Raw genomic sequence first — 26604 nt, 5'->3', positions numbered from 1 at the left:
TTGTTAGATTTCTTCCCAGGTATTTCATTTTTGGGGGATGGCATTATGAATTGTTGAGATTTTCCTATTTTCTCTAGAGTGAGTATATGTTTTGTGTATAGGGAAGTTATCGATTTTTTACTGTTGACTTTTTATACAGCTACACTATTGAATTCGCTTATTAAATCTACAAATCTTTTGGTGGAGTGTGGTTTCTTCTATATAGAATGTCATTTCATACATGAATACTAAAATTTTAACTTCTTCCTTTCTTATCCTCCTTCCTTTTATTTCTGTCTCTTTTCTAACTGCTCTGCTTAATATCTCCAGAACTGTATTAAACATGAGTAATGATAGTGGACATCCTTGTCTTGTTGCTGATTTTAGAGTGCAAGCTTGGGGCAGGGGATTTAGCTTAGTGGTGTAAGCGTCTGCCTGCCAAGTGTGAGGTCATGAGTTCAATCCCTGGTACTAAAAAATGAAAAGTAAAAAATAAAATAAATAAAACAAATGAGTGCAAGCTTTCAGTTTGTGACCATGAATTATAATATTATCTGTCTGTCATATGTATCTTTTGTCTGATTGAGATAAAGAAAATCTGTTTCAATTTTCTGTAGGATTTTATCATGAATGAGTGTTGGCTTTCATGATATATTTGTGTGAATCTGTTAAGAATACCGTGTGATTTTTGTGTTTGACTATGTAAATCTCATGTATTATATTTATCAATTTGTGTATGTTGAACCATCTGTGCATCCCTGGGATGATCCCTGTGTTCATCATGATGTATCTTCTTCAGGATCCACTGCATTCTGTTTCCCAGTATCTTATTGAGGAGTTTGGTTCTGTGTTCACCAGGGAGATTGGCCTGTATTTGAGTCCTTCTATGGTGTTTGTATCAGGGTAATATTTGCTTCCAGGAATTAATTTGAAAGTACTACCTCCCTTTCAATTTCTTGAAAATGTCAGCATAAGTGGTATTAGTTTTTCATTAAATTTCATGTCAAATTTAATGTGTTATTCCATTAGGACCCATGTCTGTCCTTTTGGTAATTGTTAGTTACATTTTCAATTTCAATAACCGAGATCAAGTTTATTTAGAATTTTTATCTCATTTTTGAATCATATTTGGCAATTCAGGTGTGCCTTGGAATCTGGCCATTTCTTTTGTGTTTTCCATCCCATTACACTACTGATTTACAATTAGTATTGATGTTCAGGATTTCTGTAGTATCCACTGTGATTTCCTCCTTTACATTTCATTTCATTCCTTGAATTGGAGTCTTTCTTTTTCTCTTTTGATGTGGTTGGATAAAGAATTATAATTTAATTTTTCAAAAACAACTTTTTGATTCATTGTTAGTATTTTTTTAATCTCCATTGCATTAATTCCTGCTCTCATTTTCTCTGTCCCATGATGTTTGATTTGTTCTTTGTCTAGAAATATGAGACTCAATATTCATTTTTTGAGAAATCATTGCTATAAATTTTCCTTATAAACTGCTTTCTTTGAAACCCTAACTTTGGTATGTACTTTCAACATTATGCTTTAATTAAGTTATTGTTCAATATGTTCTTTAATAGCCTCTGACTCACTGATTTTTTCTAGAGAGTTTAATTTATATATGGTTATGAAGGTTTTGGATTTTTTTTTTTACTGATGGTTTCCAACTTGCCTGCACTATGTTCATGCATAAGATGATTTCAGTTCCTCTTTATTTAAGTGTGTTTTAGGACTAATATGTGGTCTGTATTGGAGAACATGCCCTGCGTAACTGAAAAAGAATGTATATTGTTATCTTATAAGGTAGAACACTGTAGGTTTCTACTAAATACACAGGTTTGTGTTCTGTTACATGGTAGTTATTTTTTAAAATTTTAATGTATTTTTTAGTGTTTTTGAGACAGGGTCTCACTATGTAGTTCAGGCTGGCCCTTGGCGCACTTTATAGTCCAGGCTGGTCTTGAACTTGCAAGGTTCCTTCTGCTTTAGCCTCCTGAGTGCTGCAATTATAGGAGCACCTTACTATGCCTGGCTTACTGGTTGTTGACTTTTTGATACTTGATCTATTTGTATTTGAAAGTGCGGTATTGAGATCCCTCATTATTAGTTAGTGCTTATTTGATTTTTTGTTTCCATTCGTATTTGTTTTATGCATTTGTATGCACAAATATTCTGCACATAGACGTTCATGATTTTTACCACTTCTGCTTGTAGTTTTCCCTGAACCAGTATGTAGTAACTTCCTTTCCCTCTTAATTTCCATCTTAGTGAACCTTTCCTTGTCATGTCAGTATCTTATTTCTCCACTGATACTGAAAGATAGTTTGCCAGATAAATCAACTTCAGCAAAATGTTGTTTTCTTCTTTTTTTTTTTTCAGATGGCTGCAGAAGTCCAGCCATTTAATAACAAAAGCTTCCTCACTCTCACCCATCACAGCACCCTGACAACCACGGGTCCAGTCGTGTGAGTGAGGGCTCAGAAAGCCAGGGTGAATGTAGGTAGAGAGTGAGAAGGTCTATTGGGTGCCTGACTCCTGAGAATGCAGAAGGCCTCTCTGCTCAGCCACCAGCAGGGAGCTCCATCCACAGGACCCTGGACAGCCCACACACCCAGAGAGCATGACGGTGCCAGGGCTGGCCAGGGGAAGAAGGGTGACCAGAACAAATGTGACTGGTCTGCCACCACGCTGAGGTCCTCTGGCCTGTCTCTGCCATGTCCAGCTGCCAGGAGGGCCACAAGCCTCATACAGGTCTTGCCTTCTTTGCTTTCTTCTCAGACCTCAGAGCCTCATCATGAGCTTTCCGTTTCTGTGCCAGTTTGTTGGCCTCTCGGATTTTGCACCTCTTGCCAAACATGATCTTTTGGTAAAGGTACTTCTCACGCTTCTTCATCATCATGATGGCCAGGCGCTTGGCCTCACTCTCCTCCTCCTGAGCCAGCTGTTGCTTGTCTTCCAGCTTCACAGTGCCTGCCATCACTCTGGGTTTCTTTTCCTCCATCCTCTGCTCCTCCAAGGCTGCCAGGTGGGCCTCTCCATTCTTCCCCAAACCAGCCTCTACATCTTTCTCCTCCTCTTCATCACCATCACCTTTGTCATCTTCTTCTTTTTCTTCCTCCTCCTCCTCCTCCTACTCCTCATCTTCTGACTCTTTCAAGTTTCCTGGATCCTCTCCTCGCTGAAGAACCAGCAGCTTCAGCTTCTCTGGTGGAATATAATCCCCTTCCTTCTCAGACACGAAGGGTGAAAGGTGCGGGGGTAGCTGCACCCCTGAAAAGTACTCTGCCACAGGGAGGAGAAGCCGGGCATTGACACAGTCAAATACCCACTGGGGCTGCACATAGTACCTGCCGATGACAGGGGTTTGCTGTCCAGGCCGATCCACAATCTGGTGGGTAATGCAGGGGTCTGTGACATCATAGGTGGCCCCAATGCACAAAGATTTGTCCCAGGACACGTCCCCCCCAAAACTTCTGATGATAAAGGTCAGGGCCTCTCGGGGCACCTCACGGTTCAGGAAGAACTTTAGGCCTTCAAAGAGCTTCTTGTGTTTTTCTTGAACCAACAGCTCTTTCCTGTGATTTTCTTCCTGTACTGCCATTTCGCCATCAGCAGGAAACTCGTCAGCCTCAGTTTCCTCCTCTGCTGCAGGCACCACCACACGGGCCAGGCTGGCACTGAGAGCCACCAGTTTCTCCATGGTGCTCTCAGAGTCCAATGCATAGGTATCTTCCCTCGCCTTCACCTCTGTATGGGCCTGACTCTCGAGCTTTGGTGGATAGTGGAGGTTGAGCGACTGGTAGAGGCGGAAGTTGACAAAGCCCAGTAAGGTGTTGTAGAACTCAGTGAAAGTGGCCATGACCCTGTAGTCCACATCTGTCGGGTGATCATGGGAGAAGGCATAGGGTGTGATCCACACAATGGGCTGCCCCAGCACCTCGGCCTGGTAGTAAATGCCTTTGATGGACAGGAAGACCTTTCGCAGGGCATGGGCAGCAATGATGTAATGCAGAAACTCCACAGTAAGCCGGTGGCACAGGTGGATGGTCTGCACGTGGCACTTGCCTGTCCGTGGGAAGGTGGAAAAGAGGAAGCACATGGACAGGGCATCATCCAGATCCCGCAGAGCATCGATGAATGTAGGGTACCGCTCCTTGATGATATGGTCAAGTTTGTAGTTAGGCTTATTGTCCTTCAGACGCTCCAAAGTGTTCCACTCGCTTTTCCCATAGGCCTTCCGGAGCTTCCGAACAAACACCTTGTATTCCTGAAATTTGTTAACAATGGGTTCATGGAGGAGAAACTTGATGTCTTTAATGAGATAAAAAGTTCGGGGTGCTGTGGAGCCCTTGTTATGGGGATAAATGCCCTTCAGGATACACAGTCGCCTGAAGTCTGCCAGGCTCAGCTGCAGCTTCTTGCAGGCTTTGTTTCGGGTGATGTAGTTGGTGGCAGAGCCTTGTTCATACTTCTTTTTCTCCAAGCCTCCCATGACTCCACGTCTAAGATTCTATCAGGTCCGCACGGACAGAGAGCGCCACTTCTTCTCAAAATGTTGTTTTCTTATAGGGCTGAAATTACGTCACTGCCAGGACTTCTTCATTTGAAAAGTTTGTGTGCTGTGCTTCTGATAAGCTTTCCTTTTTGGTGTTGTGTTTGTTTTCTCTAACCAATTTTACTATTGTGTTCTTGTGCTGAAATCCTGGAATCTTGATTATTAAGTGCCTTTGTGTACTACTTTATTTTCATCATGGCCAATCAAAGTTAGTATGTTTCATTTATTGCTATGTCAAATTCTTTCTCCGTGCTTGAGACTTTCTGCCATTCTATCTGTGAAGAGTTTTATTACATCTTTTGTGGTGGCTCTGCCTTTCTGACTGACTGCATTCATCTTCTGTTCTAATTGGCTTCATCTTGTGGCTCCTGGATCGATTTTTGATGGTGTCTTGTTATTTGTAGGATATCTTTCTTTTCATGGGTTATCCCAACGCTGTCTTCTAGATCTGATTGTGGCCTCCAGTAAGTCTGTCACAAACACTTTCTATTTAGTCTTTAGGCTCCTGGATTTGAGTTTCAATCTTTCTCCTAGATTCTATTTGTTTGCAATGTTGGGCATGTATTGTTTCTATCATTTTCCTGAGCTGATCTATTTTTCTACTTGTATCTGGTTCAGTGTCTTTCATTTTGTTCAGCATTTCCTTTTGTAATGTAGAGACTGTTTTTCTTTAGGCTCATCTATTGTATTCTTATCTATGTTTTCATTTGAGAAATTTACCATGGTGAGCTCCTGCTTTTCTCTATCTGGCTGCTGGACTTGTCCTTTTTTACCTGAGCATATTTGGTTGTAGTTTGTTTCTGCATGTTTTCATGTTCTAATTCTCATTTTCTTTGTGTGTGTGTGTGTGTTAGTGGTTGTACATTTCTTATAGGAGATTGGTTTATCCCTAATATTCCCAGGAACTGTCTGTTCCTCAAGGATATCTTCTCTCTGCAGGTGTTTGTGGGTATTTGTGCTGATGCTGAGAATCTACCTTCCCAATATATTAAGAATGAGAAGTTGCTATGCATTGGACTCAGCACCTAATCATTTAGCAGTGGACTCTTGATGGTTATTACACCATTCAATCACAGTGTTGTTTTATGAGGAAGTTAAAATGATGATAACAAGTGTAGCATACTGGTACATTAGTACAGTTACCAATTACAATATCCTAAAATAAACTTGACTAAATACCTACTAAAACCAGATACATAACTGCAGGAGGAATTTCTACTGTTATATAAGACACTATGACAATTACCAGGAAACTGGATAGTATGACTTTCTTCTTAATGGAGGGATTTTACCCTCTTACCTGGCAGGACTAAGAGGTACTGGGGCAAGAGAAAGAGAGGTGAGTGAAATCAAATATGGTAGCAGCACGGCTGATTGGAAAAACATCCAAGTTTGGGGAAACTAGAGGGCACAGGAGGAACAGCCTTGAAAAGAAAGCAAAGGACTATCAAAGTGAACTTGACAGAAAAGAAACAGTGATAATGCACATCAAAGTATTGCAAAATCAGAAGTGTATATAAGGAAAAAGAAAAAGATGATTAGAAGATAACAAAAACAAAGATGAAAAGTCTAAACCATGAAAGTAAAAAGAGAAAGCAAAAACATAAAAACAATAACCACCAAAACTAAAGCATGACCAAACAACAGAAAACAAAACATAGCAATGAACCAAATGGAAACAGCAAAACCAATCAAACAAAGAGAGAAGTATTAAACTAGTAAAATTCCTCTGTTATATTGGTTTCTGTGGTAGGCCCAATTTGGATTTTAGAAATGTTTGGTATTCTAATCAAGTGTGCTGTGGGATTTGTGCAGAATACGGTTGTTGATCTTGGCCTCTGAATATGGGGCTCAGATTAGTATTCTGCTTTGAAGTTCTCCCTGAGCCCTTAGATAAAAATTGCAGCCCCTTCTGTGCACTCCTCTTAACATGGGTCTGTCTAATGAAGGATATAACACATAACCTAAGTCACTATGTTTTATTTTATTTTCTTTTTTTTTTATTTAAGGAGAAAAGAAAAGAAAAAAAAAACAGTGAAGGGGTACAAGTTATACAGATTTACAGAAGAAAAAAATGCGCAGTAGGAAATCACTAGTTAATGGATTACATATTGCCATCTTAGAAATAATTGTTCAAGTCACAAAATTAAAGCTTGTAGAGTGGACATTCCAACAATGATACTGCAAACAGTTCTGTTCAATGATCCAATAAAACTCTGTGATATCATTTTCTATCTTATACACTTAAATATACATGCAGTTATATAGTTTAGAGCACTTTCTTTTCCTCTCTTTTGTACAATGACTATTACACATTTTGGGTTTCATTGCTCCCACGGTTCTTATTGCTTTTTTGGAAGAGAGTAAAACCAAATGTGACATAACAGAACAGAATCGGTCAAGTCCAAAGGGTGGACATAATAGATAATATAAAAACATAATACAAGGTGATCAACAATGGTTACCATAATGCCTCCCGCTATTTCTAATAGAATTGCCTATATCATTAGTTGTAATACAATTGAACAAAACAGTAAAGAATAAAACCGACAAAACCAAAACATTGGAGACATTGTAGGTCTTCAAAAGTAGATAAAAGTCAACGAGAATGGGCGTTAATAATGAATCTCATTATCTTCTCAGCTGATGCCTAAACTTTCGAACCTGATACTATCCAGCAAAACAGAATAGAGGAACCTCAGTCAAAAACAAGATGGTGAGAGTAATACAGGGCTTCAAATCGAGATAATAGAAAGTCAAAGTGGGTTACTATATTATGTCCTGCTATTTTTTCCCTTTAATTAAATGGATAAAAATAAAAAAGTAAATAATGGAGTGGAGATTGAGAAAAAAAGAGGGCATAACAGCGAAACAGGGCAGATCAAAACATAACCATTTAAGTAGAATAGTGTTTCACCACCAGATATTTCCGACCCAAAAGTAGTTACCATATTGACTCTTTCCTTGAAGTCCTTGAGTACAACTTCGTATACTGTAGCATTAAGTATATCAAAACAATGTAAAACCATTTAAGAGAATGACAGCATTATAGAGTATTTAGAATCGACTAACAGAAAATGAACAATGGTTTCTGTATAATCTCCTTGTCTTTAAAAGGTTTTTGCTTATACTATCGTACATAATAAAATTCCATAGGATACAACCTGTTTAGACCATTGGAGACAGAAGAACAAAAGCTAGATGAGACTTCAAAACAAGATGGTACTAAATCAGTATTACCTATTAAGATGTCATTTTCGCCAAAATAGCTGTTCCTATCATCCAATCTTCTCTGTCTCATTTCTGTTGAGCTCTTTTTCTGTCAGTAGCTGTCAGTTTGTCTTCTTCATTTTGTTCTCTGCTCCATTCATTGTGGCCTCCCCGCCACTATTTCTGGGTTCTTTGTATTTTTCTTTTTTTAGAATATCCTGCAATACTTTCTGTAGGGTTGAATTGGTGGTTGCAAATTCCCCCAGTTCCTCTTTATCCTGGAAGCACCTCGTTTTTCCATCAATTTCCAGGGACAGTTGTGCAGGATATCTCAATCTTGGCTGGAGATTATTATCTTTCAAAGCTTGAATTATTTCCCCCCATGCTCTTCGTGATTTGATGGTTTGTGCAGAGAAATCTGCTGTAATTCTGATGGGTGTTCCCTTGTAAGTGGTCTGTTTCTTGTCTCTTACAGCTTTTAATATTCTGTTCTTGTATTGAATTTCTGGAATTTTTATTATTATATGCCTGGGTGTTACTCTGTTTGGGTTGTAGGTAGCTGGGGTCCTGTATGCCTCATACATCTGAGTATCTTTACCTTTTGCTAAATTAGGAAAATTCTCCTGGATTATTTCTGTGAGTAGCTTTTGTAGTTCACTTGTTTGTGTCCCTACTTCTTCTTTTATGTTCTTAATCCTTAAGTTATGGCTCCTCTTATCATCTTCTTGTCTTTGTATTATTGCTGTTTGTTTCTTTGTTATTTTTAAGAAGTTTTTCATTTCATTCTCCCATATTACAAGTCTGCCCTCCAGTTCAGATAGTCTGTCCTTAGTTTCTTTCAAGCTGTTATGCCAGTCTTGGATAGACTTCTTAATTTCTTGATAGTCCCTTTGAACCTGCTTCACATACTCAATGCTTTCTCTGTTTTCTCCATCAAGCAATTCTCCCCTCTTTTTCTGTTCTTCCATTCCACCATCTGTTTTTTCCTGGGTGGTGCTTAGCATTTCTCTAACTATTCTGCATACTTCTAGCTTCAGGTCATTGATAACTTCATTCCTGAATTGGTCTATGAGGCTCTCTATATGGCGCTTAATGTATATTGGTGCGGTGTCCACTATTGCCTGTTTCTCAGGATTGGGGGCCGAGGAGCCTTTCTTGTTGCTTCCCTTTCCCATATTTTCTGTTCCTTATAAAATGCAAGCTTACATAGGAGGCCCGGCTTCCTGCCTGTCAGCCACAGCCTGATTAAATTGCGCTGGCTAGTTGTTCCCGCCCACCGCTGCGCACCAGGGAGTTGCGGAGGAGGCAGCCTATGGCGGGAGTCAGTTGCTCCTCCGGCCACCGTCAGGCTCTGGGATCTGGGTTAGGCCAGCCTAGGGAGTCTGCCAGCAGCGTCACGCAGGCCAGGCACTTTTCACCAATCCCGTCTGAGAGGGGGATGTGTGGCTGGAGTCGCCACCGCGCCCTGCTCTTACAGGACTGCCGGAGCCCAGAAAGTCCTCCGCTGGAGTCAAACTGTGGTAGGGGGTCAGTTTCTCACTCACCTCGCCACCAGTCAGTTTTTGTGTACGCCTCCTTGTCCATCCTGTTTTCGACTCTGTTCGCAGACTCCCGTTCCCAGAGCTTCTGCATGTCTCTCCTTGCCGAGCCGCTGTGCAGGCAGCCAGCCGCTGGGCAGCGGGAAACCCAAATTGCGGTTTCCAATGGCGCGGGGTTGAGCCTCTACACCGAGTCTTTTCTGTTCCTATTTTAGCACCAGGACTGTATTCTAAGTTGGTTTCTCTCAGCCCAGTTCGTTCCTGAGTCAGCAGAGCATATCTCTACCGGTTCGTGTCTCCTTAGTCTGCATCATTCCTGGCCTCTGAGCCGAGCCTTTCAGAGAGCCTCCGGTAGTTGCTGTTGTCTGTCCGCCATGTTCTCCCCCTAAGTCACTATGTTTTGGCTCATATTGTTACTACTGTGACACTTTTGTTGTGTCATTGGCTCGACCTGCCCAGCATCTATGCTGCTGTGGGGCCTACTTGAGTCACTGGGGTTTGCCCTTGCACTGGGTGCCAGGATCACAGTGGCTCTTGAAGTTCCCAAGAGGAGGACATCAACCCGATGAGAAAATAAATAAAAGATGAAAGTTGAGATCAAGTGGAGCCCTCTCTCTTGATGGGAGGGAAGAAAGTACTCCCCCAATACAGTGAGTTTATCCTATGCATTTAACAATTTCATGTCACATGACAAAGCATTGCCAATAGTCTGCAGGTATAGCAACCTAAGAGCTTCAGGTTTTTGTGCCTGGAGTCACTGGTATTTGTGGCTCATTCTGTGGCTCATTCTGTGCAGTCCTTGTTCTTGAACTCCGCTTATCTCACCCCTGCATGTGTGGTTGGATTCCAGTTTCAGCTTCTTTAAACAGCGAGGCAAGCAACAATAACCCTATAGGGACCTTTCTGCTTTGCTGTTACCTCTACCTATGCTGGAGACCATGTGATACTTCAACTGGGCTGAGCTGTCATGTCCTCACTTCAGAGGTTTATGAGTTAAGGTGGTTCAAGGTGTCAAGACTCTAAGTTTACCCCCTTTGTTGATTTAGGAGACTGTGAACTTTGCAGATGATGTTGATAAATAGCTCCTTTTAGAAAGCCGTCTCTCTGCTTCAGGGCACTCAGGTTCGGTCACACCGACCTTGTCTCTTGATAGGCAACTTACAAAGCATAACATTAATGGAGCTGTCCATAGACATTTTTGAAAAAAAAGTGAAAAGAGAAATTCCATTTTGCCTGAAATAGTGATGCATACCTACTTTCCCAACATATAGGACTTCAATGAAGGAGGATTGCCATGAGGTATTAGTCATCCTGCTACACACAGTCAATGCTAATTTGGAGTATATGTCATGATGATGTCTACAGAAAAGAGAAACTCTTTTATCCAACTATACTTTCCTGGTATCTTCCTGTCAAGGCTAAAATAATCATATGATGATAATACACACATACCAAACTTTGTAACTGTAAAATGTACATACAATACCTTAGCTGAGGAAACATCCTATTTGCTCATTCACACATGAATAAAGCAAGTGAGTCAACTCATATGAATTTTAATACTGTGAACATGTGAGAGGAAACACATTAATACAAGCTCAGGCTGTAACAATGTTTGATAATAGTGTGCTAAAATAAAAAAAAATAATACTGAGGTGTAGCTCAGTGCTAAAACTCTGCATTCTATCTCCAATACAGAATGAAATGTCATGTGTCTCCCTTCAAAAGAATACTCAGCGATACATACAATGTCACTTAAGAAAAGGTGGCTGAATTTTGTTATTTAATGTCTGATATTTGAGACATAAATATCAGTAGCAGCTATAATTTGTGTAAAAACTCAGACATATGAATTAGGAGTAAAATAAATGGTGAAATTGTAGAAAATTGAGTAGTAGATGGATTACAGAATATTAAGAGATTCAGTAGAAGGCTGTGGTGCTTCAGATCTGGAAGAAAGGGTATCAAAAGTACAACATATGTGGTATACATACATAGATATTACTCAAAATGTATTGCCCAAGAGAGGTGTTCCATATTGCTGTCATGTGAGTTATAAATGAAAAATGTACATTATGCTTCTGGTAAATGCTCTTCCAAGCCATGATTCAGAGTGTATGGCCAATTCATGGTGAAATAATTTTAGAAGGCAACAAACCAGATTCCCCTGCAGAAAATCACTAATAAAATAAAATGACTGTTAAATTTGTTTGATCATATTTTCTCATTTTTTTCTCAGCAGAGAAGTAAAGAAGTGCTTGCAATATAAGTTATGGCATTTGCATGAAGAGAGACTTTGGACTCCAGATACTAATAAGCACATGGAATCAATCAGAACAGAACCAAGTGAATTTTATACTTGCAGAATGCCCTTTATTGGTAAAATGTTGCCCAGAGTTCACTTTGTAGCTAACACTGAACTCAAATCACATGGTGTATCAGGAATCTGAAGATGGGAAAACCTGCACTGTCTTCCACCGCTTTCATAAGCATGAAAACAAAATCCCTGGAGAGAAATCCTATGCATGTAACCAAAGGTTAAAATGCTACTCTGATTCTCCTGAAGGAAGCAGTAATGAAGAGAAATCTTTTCTATTTGAGAAAGATTTGAAAGCCTTCAGTGTACACAAATATGTTCAAATATGGGAAAGAAATCATACTGAAGTGAACAAACATTTATGTATACAATATGAGAAAGAGTTTAATTCTCATCATGATATTCAGATACATAAAATAGCTGACAATGTAGAAAATCAGTATGTGAGTAAACAATGAGTGGCAGTATTGAATAACAGCATTTCATTTTGGGAATACAAAAAAATGCACAGTGTGAAGAAACTGTATGTATGTAAGTATTGTATGAAAATCTTCTTCAGCGGTGACTGCAAAAGACATGAAAGCACTCACACTGGAGAGAAACCATATGTATGCACACATTGTAGAAAAGCTTTTGGCACACAAAAGCTTTGTAAAACACATGAAAGAATTCACACTGGAGAGAAACCATATGTATGTACACATTGTGGAAAAGCATTTAGCACGCACAATTATTGTAAAAACCATGACAGAACTCACAGTGGGGAGAAACATTATGTATGTTATCAATGTGGGAAAGTTTTCAGTCGCTACAGTAATTGTAAAACTCATGAAAAAATTCACACTGCACAGGAACCATATATATGTATACATTGTGGAAAACCTTTTAGAAATTACACTTCTTGGAAAAAACATGAAAGTACTCACACTCCTGAGAAACCATATGTATGTAACTAATGTGAGAATACCTTCAACTCATGCAGTGCTCTTCAAAGACATAAAAGAACTCACCCTGGAGAGAAACTTTATGCATGTGACCAATGTGGGAAAACATTTAGATACCAAAGTGGATGTAAAAGACATCAAAGAACGCATACTGGAGAGAAACCATATGTATGTAAACAATGTGACAAAGCCTTCGCTTCACACAGTAAATATAAATTACATGTAAAATCTCACTCTGGGGAGAAACCCTATGTATGTAATCAATGTGGGAAAGCATTTAAATCCCAAAGTGAATGGACAATATGTAAAAGAACTCACACTGGAGAGAAATAATGTGTATGTGACCAAAGTGGGAAAACATTTACATTACCAAGTAGATAAAGAGAACATCAAAGGACTCACACTAAAGTGAAGCCCTATGTATATAACCAATGTGGGAAAGCTTTCACCAGACAAACATTGTAAATCACATGAAAGTAGCCATTTTTTTAGAACTATTTTTTTAAGTCGGTACCAGAGATCGAACTCACAACCGCCTGCTTGCAAGACAGGTGCTTATGCCACTGAGCTAAATCCCCAACCCGAAAGAAGCCATTTTAAGGAGAAAGCTTAGGTATGTAAAATGTGAGAAAGCCTTCACTAGACAAAGTCAGTGTATAAGACAATAAAATACACTGCTTAGAAACTCTGCCTATGTAAACAATATGGGTAACTTTTCAACAGAAAGATTGTCAACAACAGGAAAGACCTGACTCTGAGTAGAAACTGTGTACACAAGTAATATGGAAAAGGACTCAGAGAATACACTCATTTCCAAAGACATGAAACTTCAAGAGCACAAAGGTTATGTTTTTAAATTGTTTGGAAATGCATAAACTACACACAGATATTGTGAAGTTTATGAAAGAATGGTCAAAATAATTTTCAGCCATCTAGTAATTATAGCCAAATTATGTAAATATATAACTTGCACAAACATTAAAACAAATTGGAGAAAAGTCTAAGAATTTGAAAAAACTCAATACGTAAAGCAATCATAAATGAAGCAGTAATTGAAGATGAGAGTCTACATCTGTGAACAGTGTGGGAAAGATTTTGTTTCTCAGTGCTTTCAAATATATAAATATTTTCATGTGATCAAAGCCTTGTGTATATAATTGATGTGGCAAGTCCTTCAGCTTTTCCGCATTGAAGTATATGAAGAAATTCCTATGAAACATAAACCCTATGTGTATAATTTTAGAAAGCATTTTCTAATTTAGGTAGTATTAGAAAACATGCATGCACACAAAGGGAGAGTACATATAAAGGATTTGAGTTGTCCTTGTATTCGATTGGCCTTTCTTTGATACATAGCAATTCATCGTGGAGAAATACATATCAATATATGTTTTTGATCATATGTCTAATCACGCTTTCATATTTCAAGTGAATGTTCTCTGGAAAACCTTAAAAATGGGTACACAAATCTTTCTCATACATAGATACTGTGTATTACATTAAATGCCTATGAAGGTATAATGTTCCCAGTTGTAATTCAGTTTAAAAATCATTTGAATGTTTCTGAGATAGTGCAAATATATTCAAATCATAAAACTAGATTTCTATTATTTTCTATGAAACATTAACAGGAGAGATACTCTAAATTGTGAACATGTAAATTGATTGTTGAAGTAGATCTCTGGAGTATATATCTTAAATTGCATTTTGTGAATACACATTGAACTAACATAAACATATGTGTTATTGTAAGAAACAGTGTATGAGTTTGGTATTACTTTTACTGAAACTGGGTCATAGTTTATTTTTTACAGTGATGCATGGAAAGTTAAGTTTCTATGCTCCTTACATACTGGGAGAGTTAGAAGTTTTGTAGTTCTTTTTATCTTCTTTGGTTTTGTTTTTAGTAATTGTGGGATAAAATGACCCCAAAACTGAGCTGTTGTTAGGTTTTCTCATTTTGTACTACATGCCATTTAATTGGTGTGTGCATGTAGTCTGTTTTTCCAAAAGAATTTTGATATTAAAATGCTTTATGATTATCATTTTTATTTTACACTGTTTTCTACTCATTCACCTGTTTTCAACCAACTTGTAGGTTAACACATGTTTTCCATGTTTAAAGAGGATGTGTTCATATTTCTCAACAAACTTAGAGATGATACACAGTTCAAGGCTGTGCCTATATTTCATTTGATATCAGAGTGATTATACTCATGTGTATACAACTTTCCATATTGTTTACCACACAAAGTTTTATTTCCTCAGACATATTGACATATAATTTACTGGTAATTATTCTGTCAGTCATCCCACTAAACAAAATGCACTTTCATGAGTCTCCATGACGGTGTACAGAACAACTATATTTTGTTTTAGATAACATGTAATGGAATTGTAGTGATTCATCTCTTCATTCACTATAAATGTTAAATACTTTGTCATTAAAGCATTGATGTTGCTCATAAACAAATGTCTTTGTGAGTTTTTATCAACATTGTCTTCCATCAGATTTAATGTTTCTGTTTTAATGTTAAGATCATATATCCATTTTGAATTTAGTTGAGTGCATGGTAAAACATATGAGTCCAACTTGAATCTTGTTGCTGTGCAGAGCCAGTTTTGCCAATACCATTTGTTAAAGAGGCTGTGTTTCATCCAGTGAATATATTTCGTATCTTTATCAAAGATAAGTGGGCTCAATGTGCCTGGAGTTGTTTGTGTACCTTCTAATCTGTTGCACTGATTTGTGGTTCTTGTCCCCCACCACTCCAATATGACATTGTTTTTTGGTACTGGAGAATGAAATTACCAGCTCATGCTTGCCAGACGGGTGCTTACACCACTAAGCTAAATCTGTGGCCTTACACTGTTTTTACAACAGTAGCTTTATAGCATCATTTCAAGTTAGGAATTGTGATGCTCACTGCCTTGCCTTTGTTGCCCAGGATTACCTCTGCTTTCTGGGTCTCTTCTGATTCCAGTTGAAGGGCTGTGGAGAAAAAGGAACTCTTTACCACTGTTGCTGGGAGTGAGGACTGGTAAGACCACTGTGGAAATCAGTGTTGAGATACCTAAAAACCTTGGACTAGAGTTCTCATGCAACCCAGCTATTCCCCTTCTGGGTATCTTTTCAAAAGTATTTAAAACATCATAGCTAGTGATATATGTGCATCCATGTTTATACCAGCACAATTTGTAAGAAACCTTGGAAAACACCTAAATGCCCATTGACTGAGAAATGGATAAAAAAGAATGTGACATTTTTATAGAATGGTGTAGTACTGAGCCATAAAGAAGGACAATCTTGAGATTTTTATAGGTAAATGAATGCAACTTGAGACAATATTCATAAGTGAAATCAGACTCATGTAAACATTGTCTCACTAAGGTGACAAGCTGAAAGAAACATACGTATATAGAAAGATATATACTACTGATTTCTCTGAAGTCATTGCAATGAAAGGTTTTGCTGGTATTTGAACAATGGGATGCAGATGTCTTTTGCTGTGTTAGAATGATTTGGGAATGACAATGCACAATGTATATTCCATAGACATGCTCTGATTGGCATTTATTTCTTTTTATCTCTGAAATAAAATAGATTTGAAGGGAAAAAACATTGACTTTTTTCTATTTCCATGTTTTACTTCTTTTTAATTACTTGTTGTTTATGTATGGTGCTGGCAGTGAATTCCAGGGCATCAAAATCTCTATGTGAACATCTGTTTCCTTTTTTACAGTGTTTTAACTGTAATCATTTCTCTCTTTCATGTTTTACCTGACTAATATTTTGCTTATTTTATTATGCAAATAATTTCTCTTTTCTCCCTTTTCGATCATTTAATTCTCATTTTTTCATGTTACTTTTCTTAACTCTATAAACATTCATATATTACCATAAAGCTTTCTTGCATTTCTCACCCGGGTATCTCATAGCATATGTATTAAGGTTTCAGATTGTTTTCTTCCATTCTATTGTTCTCAATCCCATATATATTTATAGTGTCACATGGCGTTTTGTTGGTCTTTACAACAAAGAAAAGTTGCTTTTGTAAAATAAAAGTTGCTTTTATAAAATTACTCATGAGTTCTTTTGAGCAACTACAGTTAGGATTACATTTCTAACTGCATTGGACATCACTACTAGTTAGAAAGTGTAAAACTACTTCATCATCTCATACTCGTTAATTAAAGAATAGGGTAAATTTTAAGACCTATCTACTTAGGATTTCTGTCAGATTCGCTGCACTTTTCCATTGGAACTTTAGAAAAGATCTAACCCCAATATTCTTCCAACTTCTAAAGAAGTAGAAAGGGAACTAATATTCAGAGTCATTTGTGAAAACAAACATTCCAAAGTCAGTTAGGAATCCAATCAAAAAAGCCACACAGTCATCCAGCAAGGCACTGGGGTGGTGGTGGCAAGAGTCGGCCCTGCTGAGAATGGAAGCACACTGACCAAAGAAGGCTCCAGTGGGGATGTACATGCCAGCCAGCCTTGGTGGGGACCCCAGGGACTGCGGAAGATCCTGGTTGGGGCACACAAGGATAGGCAGGCACAACCAGTGATGTGGAAAAATCTGCAGCAGCAGTGAATATGAGCCGGTAATTGCTAAATAAGGTGCACCTGTGCTATGCTTTGTCACACAGATGTGTAGAATAGAAAGACACCAAAAAAAAAAAAAAAGGCAAAAATTTTTTTGATTTTATCAAAGAGTTCCGGGGGAACACCAGCACCAGACCCGTCCCATCTGCACAGCCAAAGACCACGTCAGCCCCATACCCAGCACAAATCCCAGGGTTCCAGCCCACTGCTGCATCACTAACTGTAAATGCACAGTGATAGTGGTGGCGAGTTCTTGTTACGGGAAGGAATGAGCTGTGGGAGCTGGGGTGTGCTGCCTCCCTGATCTCCTTTCCTGATGTTGCATTGTACAGAACCTTGAACTCCGGACTTTTACTATGAACTTTACTTCCTACACTTTTTAACAAGTTCTTGTTAGAATTCAAGATTGAGCCTAAATTGATAGGCTGCATTAAATCTTTTTGCTTGCCTGTTTGTTTAGGTTATTTTATTTTGATTTTTCAAAAAAGTGTTCCTTCAATGTGAGAGAGGTGAAGAGAGAAAAAGGAGATCAGCCTTTATTGTGGGTGTGGGAAGGCTGCTGAAGAGACTCAAGCACCCTCTGGAAAGATCAAGAAACAAACTGCAGGCCTAATTTGGGATTCACGGGGCCAGAGTCAAAAAGTGGGCAGAACAATGAATTGACAACTGGTTAAAGGAGCAGCAGCCATGAAAAGAGGGAGGTTTAACTTTGGGGTTCACAACAATGAGAAGTCACTTTCACCACAGGGAGGCACTGTCCAGCACCATGTCAACCAGCATGTGGAAAAGACCAATCATTTCCATCCTTTGGTGGTTAAGGGATGATGTGTCTCTAGCTCCTTCCTGCTGACATGAATATCATAGTGGGAACTAACCTGTGATGAAGAATGATGAGTAGTTCCCATGTAGAGGCTGCCCTGGGGGGTTCTGTCATGCCTAGAATTTCTCCAGCGGTGAAAGCTTGCAATCTGGGATGGATAAACCTCAAGAGGAGTTTAAAAACAGGGTGTTACAACTAGGAAAAAAAAAACAATTGTGATTAAAGGGCCTACTACTATAGGTGCCCATGGATCTAAGGAGGGCCACCAGAAGGACCATGGGGTTGTATTACATCCCTTGAGTCTTTTTTCTATGTTTGCTGCCAAATGTTGGAGCTAGTGAATTTGGCCTGTGACTATGCTTGATTGGATTAAAAAGAAACAACATTCTTCTGCCAACATAGCTCAGGACCACCTCTCTACCATCAGCACATCAAGGATGTGATGGTTTTGTAGGACAGCTGCTATTAGAGAGGTGATCTGGTCTTCAAGGGGGTCTGTAGTTCTTGACTTTCCTTAAATAGAGGTTTTTAAAATAGACAACTGAGTATAGCAGTAAGCACCCATTCCCCAGGTCCCCTGTCAATAGCTGAGAAGACACCAGGCCCTGTGAGTATTGCTGCTGTGTCCCTAGATGACCTACAGAGCCCTGTGTGGGAGTTAATCTGTAGTTTTTGCCTGCCTTTCTGCGGTATCACTTGTGTGGCTGCTACTGCCAACATGCAGGAGCTCTGCCATGTTGAATGGAGACAGGGGACTGCTCCAAGCACACAGACAAAGAATTGCCCATCTGCAGGGCATATATGTCCAGTGGTACTTGTCATCTTTTATAGATGAATGTGTGGCTACAGAAAGCCCAACATAGGTGTTTTACCAGTTTGATCTTAGTGAAGAATACAGAGATATTTTTCTGGCCATGTGTGTTCTGGTGCTAAAGTGAAGAGGCACATCAATCTGTGCTTGTGCACATGTTTGAAGGGCCAACATCTCCCAGGTGACTGAATATGCCTTATATGAATCCTGTTTTAGGGGCAGGCAAAGCCAGAAATTGGAAGTCAGTTGTATTGGTCTCCTAGAAAACAGATTGTAAGAATTGGTATATGTTGTTGAGGAGTTTTAGCATGGTGAGAGGGTGAGGATCAAGGAAAGAGCTTCAGAGGCATAGACTGTATCTTGGGAAGTAAATTTTTATGTAGAATTAAGAACACATAGTTTTTTTTAAGAGGTAGGTGCCTGGTGTAGTTGAAATCCCTGTTTGGCTTCCTGACAGCACTATGGGTACATGATGGTTACATGTAACACCAGAGTCCAGGAGTACTTGCCTATCCAGGTGATATTAATGAATATATATTCATATATGTTCATCATGATTATTCCAGAATCTACTTTCAGTTCAGCCTATGGATTCACATCCTCAGCAAGGGCAGTGGTAGTAACTTGCATCGAAACAGGATGAATCATATGGGTTTTCTGGGCAGAAATACAATCTAGGTCTATTACTTGCAAGGACAGCATTGCTGTGTAGATCTTTAACACAGACAAGTGAGCACCAGGGCATATGGAATGTGATATTACCAGAGAAACATTTGTCCTGAGCTATGATGGTGTGGGTGTAGCCCACTGCTCCTCCATGTTTTGTGAGGTAAAAGTTATAGAGTTAGTGTGAGAATGGTTGCAACTGTGTCAGTATCAGGAAAGTGAAGATCAAGGCCAGGAAGATATACATCTACATAGAAGTTCAGAATGGTTAAGAATGAATAAATATCAAGATGAGGATTATGAAGCAGTTCTTGTGTATGATGTGGAAATCACCCAGAAAGACCACTTAGAATCTTACTGCAGGAAAAAGAACTAGCAAAATAGTAAGGATGAGGAACCAGACAGAGTAACTGTCATGGTTTTGTTGGTGGCCCCCAGGCCTCATGTATTTGCATTGTGCATTTGTAAGTGGTTCATTGTCTAGAGCTTGGATTGGGGGTGTGAGTGCTACCCTGGCCTAGGGGTGGAGTCGGGATGTAATGTAATATCAGGAAGTAGGTGTGTCTTACTCTTTTGCCTGTTTTCTCCTTGCTGTTTGCAGCTCCCATGAACAATGGCCCCACCATGCCACACTGCCTTGGAGCCAACTGAGTATGGACTCCATACTTTGGACTCTTCCAAAACTTTAAGAAATAAACCTTTCTTTTCCCAACATTGGGCTTCAGGTATTTTGTCTCAGCAACAAGTAAACAGTAACTAATACAGGAAAAAAACACTGGTCAATCAGAGAGTGACAATCATAGGTTCTTGGAAAGGCAAAGATGGTTAGGAGCCAGGATCTGAGATGACTACTGGAGAGAGGTGCATTTGAAGGAGTGTGTAACTGGTGGATAGTGCTTAGTCTGTGTGATTTGGAATCAGGATGGCAATCCAGTAACTTTGACCACTATTTAATTGCGAGGCAGACCCCAGGTAAGGTCCACTCCGCTTAGGTTGTGACAGTGTGGGCTTAGAAGATTTGAAGTAAATTAAGGCTCCTGGAGGTATTGGAGGTTCTAGTTTGGCTCCTTCAGAGGGTTATGTGAGATAAAAATCTGCATGTTGACACAGTAGATGTTGAAAGAATGAATTGGGATATAATCTGCCAAAGGAAGAAGATCTTGGGAGGCAGGCAAATTAGGAAGTCAGAATGCTCGGCCATTCATGAGCTCAAAGCTCATGAAACAGTGAGTCAAGGAGTATTAGGATTTACTGAGTTTTGTTTTTTATGTTTTCTCCATATACCTGTAATTATTTCAGGACATAAACACAGAAACATATTGCATCATGTACTTTCCATATTTGTGACTTTTACATTTTTTGCTTAAATAAATACAAAATTCTCAAATTAAGCAAGATGAGCATGGCTGTACTTTCATGGGTCCACAGAATCTCACCTTTCTTCATTTATTACAAAGTTAATGTAACTTACACTGTATTTATTTCTGAAAGAATCAAACCTTTTAATGAAATGTATATTTGACTTGTTAGAAATGCAAAATAAGTTCTTTTGTGTTATAAATTAGGAGACTGTTGGCCTGATAAAAAGTCAGCTTATCCTATTCATGACAGAATGATGTTATACATGTATTCAGAAAAGTTCTACATTTTAAAGTCTGCTAATATTAATTTATTTCATTTACCATCGTTTTCAAAGTGTATCCATTTCCTAAAATATGCCAAATATTTTCTTCTTCATAGGAAATTTGTATTCCATTATTTACACTTAGAAAATTTTTAAATACTTTCATCTGTTGATACACTTATGGGAAGAAAGAGGGAGATAGATTTTTAGCATATGGGTAGTGGACCAACAGGCCAAGGAGCAGGGGAAAATGAAATCATGTGAGAATACTTACAGTGTGTCATGCAAATGATCCAACTACACACAAGATTGTAATATTTATATATTATAGACATGAACTAAATACTATTACTATTACTAGTAATAATAATAAAAAATAATTAAATTGAGGAAAGCATATCTTGCTGCAGAGAGAATGTGAAGGGTGTCAAAGTAAAGTGTTATAAAAAGAATCAAGATATGTTTTTTACATACACATTCTCCCTAAAATGAATATAAACATCATGCGCTCCAAACATGTAATAACAAATTAATGAAAACTTTTACATATTATTTAGAGATATTTCTTGTGTCTTTCTACTTCCTAAAGATTTTTTAGCAGAAATATGAAAAGCACCATGTAATAATGTCTATGGGATTCTGGGAACAAACCTGCACACTCCTGATTTCTTTAGATTTGCATTCCTTATAAAGACCTGTCTTTGTCATAAAATCCAATCAAATGTCATAACACTGACTGAGTTAAGCAGCAATCCCCTACCACTTAGCTTCCACTGGTTTCTCACAGCAATGATCATGTAAGGGACTGCACATTGGTCCACCCATGCACTGGGATGCATACATCATCCAAATTGAGTCAACTAATTGAAATATATCTCTTACTCTCTTGCTACTAGCCTGGCTACCAGTGTACCATCTAACTGACTAAAAAACTGTTTCTAGAAATTGTCTTACTGCATTGTAGCCAACTAACAAAAATACAACTAACAAAAATAAAACAAAGCCCCGTGACACTGACAGTTTCAGTATCAAAGGAAATGTTTGTAGATTGTGAGACATCTCATATGACAAGAGGGTAGACTTCATGTTTTGTCCTCCTTTTAAGGTGTATATATGTCATTTTGGAGATTCTTAACTTACTACTTTAATAGTTCAAAAGACACCAATTTATCATAACATTATGATAAGATTCCAAAACATATTTTGTGGTGCCTGGGCATTTAGACCATAGGAATCATTATACGATGTTATGTTGTGTGTTGAATGGTGCTGTGGATTGGCTGTCTTTACATGACCCTAACAATTTATATGCTAATATACAATGCAAACTTAGAAATTCAAGCAGGATAAATCTTAAGCAAGCTTCTGCACTTAGATTTCAGAAAAAAAAGATGCAATTGTCAATGTTATGAACTGAATGAATCATCTCACTTAAAGCCCTCGGACCTGTCTCACAGACAACTGGAGAGTGAATGAATGTTTTTGAGTTGTAAATAATGTGTCAGGAGTGGAAAATACAAGAAAGGCAAATGACTTAATGAACAGACTAAAATTGTGCTACATATTACCCAGCCTCCTAAAATACCTTAATATTTTCATATACTGAACGTGTCAGGAAATACAAATGGAATTATATCAAAAGCCTCACTTTCCAGAATTTATCTTTTGAATGTTTTTTCATGAAGGTAAATCTTCAGAGAAGATTTTCTATCTCTTTTTCTGTCTGTCTGTCTGTCTGTCTCTCTCTTTCTCTGGCTCTGTGCTTCAGTTTCCTTCTAAAATCAACTTCTCTTATTTTTTTAATTTTTCAGATGTACAGTGCTGTTTGCAATGCCAGGTGATGACAATGATGATGCTTTTTGGAGGGGTCACCTAGTAGAGTGTATCTCTCTTTCTGTTTCCTCCCTTCCTTTCTGTTTCTTCCCTGCTATGAGTTGGGCAGCTATTTTCCACATCAGACCCTTCCACCTTGCTCATGGCCTGAAACTTCATGCAGTGTGAGTCAAAATAAACCTTTCCCTTTTTAGTTGTGGGTATTGGGTACTGTGCCCAGTCAATGAGACTAAAGGAGACTTTCTATCAGAATAAAGGGGTAATCATTATGGTACTGTCAGACCATTTGAGTGTAAAATGTTTGGAACTGGTTTGCAGATGGAGTTTGGAAACTGTTGTCAATTCAGAGTAGAGAAATCCCAGTGCTGTAAGCTAAGATTCAAAGGAGAGTCTGTGTTTATCTCAGACTCCCCCCTTTTTTAAAAATTTATTTATTTATTATTATTTTTTTTAATTAAGGGAAAAATTTTTTAAAAATTAGCAGGATATATTATACTAACTTTTTTTGATTTCCCATTAACTCGATTTGAAGCCCTGTATGGCTCTCACCATCTTGTTTTGACTGATTTTACTCTATTCTGTTTTGTTTGATAGTATCAAGTTTGAGGATATAGGCAACTACTTTGAAGGCAATAAGATTCACTATGATGCCCATTCTGGTTTGACTATTATCTTCTTTTGAAGTCCTGTAGGGTCTCCAATGTTTAGGTTTTATTGGTTTTGTTCTGTACTGTTCTGTTCAATTTTATTATACCTGATGATATAGGCAATGCTTTTTAAGGTAGCAAGAGGCATTATGGTAACCATTGTTGTTTACCTTGTATTCTGTTTTTACATCATGTACTATGTCCATCCTTTGTTTTGACTGACTGCTTTGCTTTGTCACATTTGATTTTATTCCCTTCTTAAAAAAAAGTAATAAGAACTGTGGGAGTAAGAAAACCCAAAATGTGTAAATGTTATTGTAAAAAAGAGAAGAAAAGAAAGTGCTCTAAAGGACACAATTGCAAGTGTGTTTAGGTATGTAAGATAGATTACCATATTACTAAGTTTTTGTTGGATCACTGAACACAACTGTTTGCAGTCTCACTGTTTGAATGTCCACTTTGTATACTTAATTTTGTAACTTGATCAACTATTTCTAAGATGACAATATGTCATCTATTAACTAGTGATTTCTTACTATTTATTTTTTAAATTCTGTATTACTTGTACCATTTTACTGTTTTGTTTTCTTTAAATAAAAAAAAACAAAGGAGAGTCTGGTCAAATCTCAGAAGATCACAATGCAGGCAGCAATTCAGCTGGTAAAGTTGAAGCTCTCAGATGTTGGAAAAAGGAACTTCATTGGATGTTGGATGTTAGCGCATGAGTGTTATATTCTTGGCAGAAATTTTGTGTATGTTTTGCTCATGTCTTCGGAATTTGTTGGATCCTGAGATTAGGGTGATGCCCTAGTTAATATAAGGAGAAAATTTCATGGATGTATTATATCCATATTGTCCCACATTGTTGGAAACTGTTACAACTCTACATTGAGAATTAAAAAGAAATTGCATGGATGAGTAATTTTTAAAGTTTTACTCACCTCAGGAAGCAGTCTCCTGAAAAGAGAAGAGCTTGGGTGCTGAACATATTTGAGTTAATAAGAAGCCACAATCAGGCATTGTAGTGCCTACCTGTAATCCCAGGATTTCAGAAAACTGAGGCAAGTGTCTTGCTACAAGCTCTAGGCTAACCTGGACACATAAGTCCAAAGCCAGCATGAACTACATAGTAAGACATTGCCACAAAATAAAACAAAACAAAGAAGGACAAACAGCAAGTCATGTACTTTGCAACATGACAATAGAAACATTTCTTAAGGGCCTCAGAGATCAGTGAAAATAGCAATATCCCATGGTGGAGCCTGTAAAACTGAAAAATTTTGAACTGAAAAGAGAGTGTGCGCTTACTCTGCTGGGGAAGGGCTGCTTAGCAAATTGAATTCCCTGGGATTCTAGTGACTCCTTTTATTCAACCAGGTAGTGGAAAGCCTGTTCAACCATGCATGAAGCAAAAGGGCATGGGGACTATTGGAGCTGGTGGCATGTGTTGTCATCACCCCTGGGGCACTGGTGTTATGAGTATGCATAATGCAACTGTTAGGGATTATAGCAATGTCCACTGAGATTTCAGTGTGTGTGGCTGGTCAGTGTGCCCATGAGAGCACAGTGTGTAAAGCTGTGAGACTGAAAATGAAAGTGCAGTGGAGACCTGAAAATGTTGGAGAGGCCAGAAATATGGAGGACATGAAGAAACCACAAGGGTTCACCAAATCTGTCCTAAGTAAGTAGAGAATCTTGAGTGTTATGTCATGGGTCATCAATTTGATGAAATTTGCATTTCAGAACAGCTTTCCCTGGGTGCTAAACAAGGATCTGGGCTTGTCTTTGTTGGTAAGTTTTTAATCACATTTTCAATTTCAGTAGCCGATATTGGGTTATTCAAAGGTGTTATATCTTCTTGACTGAGCTTTGGTAGTTCATACATTTCTAGAAATCTGTCCATTTCCTCTGTGTTTTCCACCCTCTGTGAATAGAGATTTTCAAAGTAGGCATTCATGGTCTTTTGAATTTCCATGGGATCTGTAGTAATTTCTCTCTTTTCAGTCCTTAGTGTGTGAATTTGAGTTTTTTTGTTCTATATGTTGATAAGATTGGCTAAAAGTTTATCAATTTTGTTTATTTGCTTGAAAACCCAGCTTTTTGGTTCATTAATTCTTTGTATTTTTTTAGTCTCAATTGTATTAATTTGTGCTCTGATCTTTATAATTTCCTCTCTTATATGAGCTTTAGGTTTGATTTGCTCTTCTTTTTCTAGAAGCTTGAGATGTATCATTAGATTGCTTATTTGTGCTTTTTGTATTTTCTTTATATGACAATTTATTGTTATTTATTTTCCTCTTAGGACAACTTTCATTGCATCTCACAGGTTTTGGTATATTGTATCTGCATTTTCATTGAATTGTAGGTATTGTTTAATTTCTTCTTTAATTTCATCTGTAACTCACGATTGTTCCAAAAGTTGTTATTTAATTTCCATGTATTTCTGAAGGTTTTGCACTCTTTTGCTATTAGTTTCCAATTTTAGTGCACTATGGTCAGATACTATGCATGGGATAATTTCAATCCCTTTGCATTTACTTAAGAATGTTCTATGGGTTAATATATGGTCCATTTTGGAGAATGTCCATGCTGGCTCTGTTTTGATTCCAGTATCATGTTGATTTTAATACAGTTCCTTTGCAGTATAACTTCAAGTCAGGGACTGCAGTGCCTCCTACCTTGACTTTGCTGCTTAGAATTGTCTTTGCTCTTGTAGGTCTCTTCTGATTCCAGATGAATTTTAGGAGTGATTTCTCTACATCTATGAGGTATGCTGATGGTATTTTTATTGGGATTGCATTGAATCTGTATAACAATTTTGGGAGAATGGCCATTTTCGTAATATATATTCTTCCTATACATGACCAAGGGATGTCTTTCCATTTTCTGAGATCCTCTTCAACTTCTTTTTTCAATGTATTGTAATTTTCCCTATATAGATTTTTCACTTCTTTCATGAAAATAATTCCTAAGTATTTCATTTTTTGGTTGCTAGTGTGAAGGATGTGGCTTCTCTTATTTCTCTCTCTGTGATCTTGTTGTTAGTG

At 38.1% G+C, this 26604-nt stretch overlaps 1 protein-coding gene across 1 annotated transcript; it reads right to left on the bottom strand.

The window, feature by feature from the left end:
* Positions 1–2413: 2413 nt before the first annotated feature.
* On the bottom strand, positions 2414–4524 carry LOC100713002 (pescadillo homolog). Its single transcript, XM_063260006.1, is given in 1 exon segment — positions 2414–4524. A coding segment is annotated over 1 exon segment (1749 nt). The 5' UTR covers positions 4476–4524; the 3' UTR covers positions 2414–2726.
* Between the last annotated feature and the right edge of the window lie 22080 nt (positions 4525–26604).

The sequence above is a fragment of the Cavia porcellus genome, unplaced genomic scaffold (assembly GCF_034190915.1).
Source record: "Cavia porcellus strain 051 isolate PalLab524CR breed Dunkin Hartley unplaced genomic scaffold, mCavPor4.1 scaffold_13, whole genome shotgun sequence".
In the NCBI taxonomy this organism is placed as follows: Eukaryota; Metazoa; Chordata; class Mammalia; order Rodentia; family Caviidae; genus Cavia; species Cavia porcellus.
This window is presented reverse-complemented; position numbering and strand designations above follow the sequence as displayed.